This window comes from Hemicordylus capensis, chromosome 2 (genome assembly GCF_027244095.1).
Source record: "Hemicordylus capensis ecotype Gifberg chromosome 2, rHemCap1.1.pri, whole genome shotgun sequence".
NCBI classification, from domain to species: domain Eukaryota; kingdom Metazoa; phylum Chordata; class Lepidosauria; order Squamata; family Cordylidae; genus Hemicordylus; species Hemicordylus capensis.
The window spans coordinates 86,980,827-86,987,543 of record NC_069658.1 but is presented as its reverse complement, the minus strand read 5'-3'; the positions used below and the strand labels follow the sequence as shown (position 1 = coordinate 86,987,543).

The window sequence follows — 6,717 nt, the reverse complement described above, 5'->3', positions numbered from 1 at the left end:
TATCTGTAATTTAGGCTCGCTGTTGGCCTTTAAGAGAGCCCTAAAAACTTATTTGTTTGGCCTGGCCTTCCAAGGCTTGTAAAGGGTTGTTTTTTAAAAAAGTATTTTAATTGGTTTTAAATGGTTTTAATTGTTTTTGAATTGTTTTTATATTGTTTTTAGCACTGTGTTTTGAATTGTATGTTTTTATGTCTTTTTAAAGTTGTTGTACACTGCCCAGAGCCTCTGGATGAGGCGGTTTATAAATGTAATAAAGAAATTAATAATAATAATAAATAATAATAATAAATAGATACATATTGAAACTGCCCCTGTGGTGACCCAGATAGCAACCTGGGCTAGAATACTGTGTTAATGTGGTGATCTCAGAAGCTGTGAACTAAAGAAAGTCAAAGGGTAAATTCTTATTTGGGGTGGAGGCATGGGTCCTGGACAAGACTTTGAGGTGATTCATACAAGCAGCCCTACCTGGGCTTGCACAGCCCTACTTGGGTAGGGCTGCTCGTGTGGAGCACTAAGATTGGACCCAATCATAAGAACATATAAGAACATGTAAACAGAGACTTGTGTTTTGGGCAGTATACAAATTTGTTAAATAAATTAAATGAACATCAGAACAGTCCTGCTGGATCAGGCCCAAGGCCCATCGAGTCCACTATCCTGTTCCACACAATGGCACACTTGATGCCTCTGAGAAGCCCACAGGCAAGAGGTGAGGGCATGCCCTCTCTCTTGCTGTTGTTCCCCTGCAATTGCTGTTGCTCCCCTCTCAGTTCTCTTGCTGTTGCTCCCCTGCATCTTGCCTCTGAGGCTGGAGGTGGCCTATAGCCACCAGACTAGTAGCCATTGATAAACCTGTCTTCCATGAATTTGTCTGAACCCCCTTTAAAGCCATCCAAGCTAGAGGCTATCACCACATTCCATGGCAGAGAATTCCATAAATTCATTATGTGCTATGTGAATAAGTACTTCCTTTTCTTGGTCCTAAAGTTCCTGGCCTTCAGTTTCATGGGATAACCCCTGGTTCTAGAATTGTGAGAGATGGAGAAAAATGTCTCTCTGTCTACTCGCTCAACTCCATGCATGATTTTATACAAAAGATCTATGTTTTTATATTCTTGTGTAACATTTTAATTGTGTAATTTTTATAGTCTTTAAAAAAAAATTCTGTGTGAACCTCCTTGAGATTGTTTGAATGAAAGGCGGTATACAAATTTAACAATATATAAAAATAAAATAAAATAAATACACCTCTGTCATGTCTCTCCATAGTCACCTACTTTCCAAATTAAAAAGGAGCACCTTCAGAAGGTGCTCCAGGCCCCTGGTTCTTGGTTGTCCTCTTCTGCACCTTTTCCAGTTCTACAATGTCCTTCTTACAATACAATACGGTGACCAGAACTGTATGCAATACTCCAAATGTAGCTGCACCATAGATTTGTATATGGGCATTATAATATAAGCATTTTTATTTTCAATCCCCTTTCAAATGATCCCTATGCCTTTTTCATCACTGCTGCGCACTGAGTCGACACTTTCAATGAGCTGTCCCATCATGACCCCAAGTTCTCTCTCCTGGTCAGTCATTGGCAGCCCAGACCCTATCAATGTATATGTGAAGTTGGGGGGGGTGCCCCAATATACATCACATTACATTTGCTTACATTGAACCACATTTGCCATTTTGTTGCCCACTCATCCAGTTTGGAGATCCTTTTGGAGCTACTCACAGTCTGTTTTAGATTTCATTACACTAAATAGTGTAGAATAGTGCATTTCTATTCTCTTATTGCATCTCTATGCAATCTCCTTATCCTCCTTAGCAATCCCTTTCATGCCCTCATCATCCAAGGATCCAACTGCCTCTGGCAGATTTTCTGCTTCTGGTATTTCAAAATAAGTTTTTGTTATTCCCCTTGACACTCCTAGCTATATGCTCCTCAAGTCTCTCTTTTTGCATCCCTTATTGTCCCCTTGCATTTCTTTTGCCAGAGTTTATGTTCCTTCCCTTATACTCCTTATGTTTCCTCTTTCTTGGTATACATTCCAATTGAGCTTCTATTGTGGTTTTAAATAAGTTCCATGCTTTCTGGAGTGATTTGATCCTTCTGGCTTTCCCTTTCAGCTTCCTTTTTACTAGTCCCCTCATCTTTGAGGTTTCTTCTTCTGAAGTCCAATGCATCTGTGTTGGACTTTCTTGGCAATGATTCACTCTCATATAAGCTGGATTGGATCACACTATGATCACTGTCCCCAGTGGTTCTACAACTCTGATGTCTTGCACCCGGCACTCTAAGGAGGGGTAGCCTGGGTTTCTTTTAACCCAGGCTAATGATGAGGTAGAAGGGCACAAATGTGCCCTTCTAGCCCACTCTCCAGTTGTATGAATGTTTTGTTTATTTATTATTTCTCTGTGTAAACCACCCTGAGCCACTCTTGGAAGGGCAGTATAGAAATCAAATAAATAAATAAATAAATAAGGAAGGAAGGAATGCTCAGGCTGCCTGTGGCCTGAGCATTCATGGATCCAGGCAGCTAGCATTCCTGGCAATGGGGAAATCCTCTAATGCACCATGATCCTCATGCGGTGCATTGTGGGATTTCTGGAGGTGGGCTACATTCTCACTGCATGGACAACCACAGCTCATGTGGTTGTGAATGGTGTGGCTGAAAGGAGACATGCACTCGTTTAGGCAGAATGTAGGACCAATCCTGCCTTCTCCGCCATCCTCCTTGGCTCTACCAACAGCAGTCATGTGAACAATCTTGCTGATGGAATAGTTGTAAGCTAATGTGCTGTACCATTACACTAGATGCCTGGGATGCTGCTATCTGGATGAGCTCTGAGATTTCAAGATTCATCACAGTATAGCAGAGATGTGACATTAGTAGTTTTGTGGAGTTTTTCTAGGTGTTTTCAGAAGATGCCTGAAAGTCTCTTCAGTTAGCCAGCCACACTCCTGTCGTGGTTTTCCCTGAATATTTTACCATTCTGATCAGTTTGCTGCAACATTCTAATGTCCACCACCAAAGCACAAAATAAGAATTATTAGCCAAACATTTTATTGTTTATGTTTTATGTTTATGTTATGTTTATTGTTTAAAAAATTATTAAATTTTCCAAAATTAATATCAACTAGCTGGGCTGGGCGCAGAGCATTGGCGCCTCTAGGTCCCCCTACTGCTGCAATTTTTGCCTACCCGCCCCCGATGCTGTCATTTTCTCCACCTGCCGCCATCATTTTCTCCACCTGCCTGCCCACTGGCCCTCCCCCTGCTGCCCCCTCCACTTTCTGCCTGTCCGCAAGCCTATCCAGCGCTGCAGCTTTCCTCTGCCGGCAGCTTGCTCGTGAACTTTTGTGAGAGCTGCCACACATGGGATTAGCAACAGGTACACCTAAGAGAAATATATCTATAGATTATTTTGAGGGTATTTCTACACTTGCTATGTAGCACTGCTTTTCCACAATCAATTGTAACATGAGTTGACCCAGAAGTTTATTATTATTCCAGATCCAACCATTAATATAGTACTTCAACATGCATAAAAACTGGCAATCTCTGAATCCATTGGCAACATCCCGCAGACATTGGTCCCATTTAGCAAAGATACCACTTTTCTCTGCAATTATTTCTTTACTTAGTAGCTTCCTCTTTGCCCCCTCTTTTAAAAAACAACTAATTAGTTATTTCCCATTCACTACCTGTTGTCACAGGATTCCTGAATTATCCTTAGTTTGTCAGATAGGGTTCATTAGGGAAAGCACCTTAATTACTGGTTTCCTATTAAAAAGCGATTGCTCATTAATATTTTATGATCAGAACTGCAGAACTGCATGAATAAAAATAGGGGTGGGTAGGTGGGAATAATGAACAATTGCTTTGGCTGCCAAGAGAAAACTGGTGATTAAAGGCACTCCACTGTTTGCAGATTACAAGTCTGATGACAGGGAATCCTGCTTATTACACTTTTAATCAGTCAAACAAGTTGGTATTGAACAGTATTATAGGACACCAGAGAAAAGAGAACCCATAAATCTCAGTGGTAGAGCATATCCTTTGGATGAAGAATTTCTCAGGTTTAAGCATCTCTAGTTAAAAGAAACAAGGCTGGGAAAAATCTCTGCCAGAGATACTTGATTGTCACTGCTAGTTACAATAAATAATGCAGTGTTAGATGGACCAATGATCTGATTCAGTTTGAGGCATCTTCATATGTTTAATGTCTTATTTTGTCCTTCCATGTTTATTGTCAACAGAAAACTAACAATGTTAGACAACAGAAAATACATATAAATGGAGGAATTTATATCTCTCTATATATATTTATGTATTAAAGATGTAAAAATCATGTTACAATATTTTCTCATAAGGAAAATGTTAGTTGTCTTGTTCACGTTTCACAAAAATGTAAAACTGTATCTTTATAGAGATCTTTTTTAAAAAACAAAGTAATTTATCACCAAATTATTTTCTAATTTTTTAAAACCTGAAAATATAGTCCAATTTGCAGTAAATCTTAGGTTTCTTCTCAGTTGTAAATCTCCCAAGAGGACACACACGAGCACAGAGCTAGGCATGGATCTCTTGTTCAAGATACTTAGAAGCTAATGGCATGTTTAAACAGTACAGACTTCTTTCATAGGATGTTACAAGTTCTAGAATGGTGTTTCTCTACGCTACATCATACAGTGCAACAGAGATTCAGTGTACATCTTTACAGTGTTTAATTGATTCAATACTTGTGTTCAAGTACATATTTATGCACATGATTAAAATCCCAACTTTGGCAATTTGATTCTTTTTGTTTATAAAAGTGTATAAATTACAGTAGATCATTTCCTACAGTATGTTTCTAAGGGCATGGAAAAATCAGTGTCCCAATGATCCCCAGGGCATATTCATATAGAAAAGTCTTTTTGTTCATAAAAGTGTATAAACAGCCTATACACAGGCTGTCCATGGGCACTGCCCATAACTATTCAGAAGTGATTCACATCTTTTTGCTGGTTAAAAAAGTGTTCTCAGTTGTTAAAACCAATGCCGGAAGCTGTGTCTATGCCCACAGATGTTTGTGGTCAACTGTTCTATTTGTTATACTACATTTCTGGGGACCATTTTGAATATCTGAACTGGCCCTTAGTAAAATTATTATTGATTTCCTAATACATTCTGTAATATAGCCTGTTCTGTTCTGTAATATAACCTTGAAGCTTAACTCAGCCCAGAATCTGTTGCAAAAATATCTGAAGTCAATCCAACTCCTAGCACCAAAACATTACAATAAAGTATAGTGGACTTCATTTCCATATACAGCAAAACTATTCACCTAAATAAAAATAAATTTGGGGTAACATGATGTCTTATTATTTGGCACAATGCAGTGGATTGTTAAATGAGCTTAAGTCCAATTAACACCAAGTACTTGGGACTAGCACACTTAACGATGCACAGTATTTTGCTGATTATTTCTCTTGTAGTGGTGGGGAGACAGATTACCCAATTGAATATAGACATTTAAAATAGTGTTTTTAAAAAACAAAATTCTGGTAAATGTATCCAAAATATCTCATATAAAAAATTAATCACGGAAACTCTGAGGATTAAAAAAAAAAAAGCTATTTAACCAAAATAAAAAATGTCTTGGCAGGCAAAAATAAATTAATTTGATTAAATTATATGTAACCTGATATTTGGTCTGAAAAAGCGTGCTTGTGTGTGTGTTTATAAATAATGTGATTGTGAAGAACTGAATGCTAGCCAGCCTCCCTGCTAGAGGTCAACTCTTCTGCTGCATTTTCTGAGCGTAAAAGTCCCTGCATGTCTCACAGCAACGCTGATACCACCTCATGTCCTGACAGAGGTTCTTCTCTCGTATCACTCTGCAGTATACAGGCCATTGGTCTCCCAGACACTTGAAAGTTAAAGCAGCTGTAAAATGACACAAAACCAAACGAACTACATTAGTCTTTTTATATATAAAACACCATCGCCAACATCCTGATGAGTGCTGTGCCCATGCAAGCAAAAAAGCCATGCATGCAGCACAGATGTTTGTACAGGAGGGACATTTTCACTGATCTACCCTTCTATGCAACTTGCAAGTAGGTCCCTGAAGGTCATTCAGTCCTCATTCAGACAGAGGCGGAATCAGCAGAAATCTCTCCCTACATGAGCAGCTGCATTTATTTATTTATTTATTTATTTATTTATTTATTGCTTGCTTGCTTGCTTGCTTGCTTGCTTGCTTGCATAGATAAAGTGTTAATCAGGATGTCAGACCATGATTGCATTTCCAGGGAGTTATGCTCATCCATAAAATGGATATGCACACATGTATGGTATGCAGGGAAGTCTCCCTTACTATGAAAAAACATACCCCAGGAATGAAATATAGAAAAGAATCTGCTCTAGACTGTAGCATCACAAAATCCAAAAGTGCTTTGGTACTTTGGAGCCTAATAGAGATGAGCAAACTAGCAAACACACCTCAGATTAATTCAGAAGAGATCTGAGTTATTTAACATAACCTGGAAGATTCTGAACCAATTTTCTGAGCCTATTTGGGGGCCAGCCAGGGTCAGCTGGTGGGAATGGATGGAAGAAATCCGAGCATTCTTCTCAAGCTTGCATTTTGATCTGAGACAAAAAAGCATGTGTAGGCTTAAAAAGCTCACCATTCAAGAAAGGCTTTCACAATCTCCCAAAGTTCAGGAA

The 6,717-nt window shown here is 38.9% G+C and overlaps 1 protein-coding gene across 4 annotated transcripts in view; it reads right to left on the bottom strand.

Annotated features, from left to right (window-relative positions):
• Positions 1-3,073: 3,073 nt before the first annotated feature.
• Positions 3,074-6,717, bottom strand: part of ADAMTS19 (ADAM metallopeptidase with thrombospondin type 1 motif 19) — a 190,732-nt gene continuing 187,088 nt past the window's right edge. For 3 of the 4 annotated variants that reach the window (XM_053302857.1, XM_053302859.1, XM_053302858.1), the window contains one exon: positions 3,074-5,931. In XM_053302857.1, coding sequence (XP_053158832.1) covers positions 5,780-5,931 — 152 coding nt within the window. In that variant the 3' untranslated portion in view covers positions 3,074-5,779. The remainder of the gene's footprint in view (positions 5,932-6,717) is intronic. The other variant, XM_053302860.1, reaches the window with a different exon arrangement.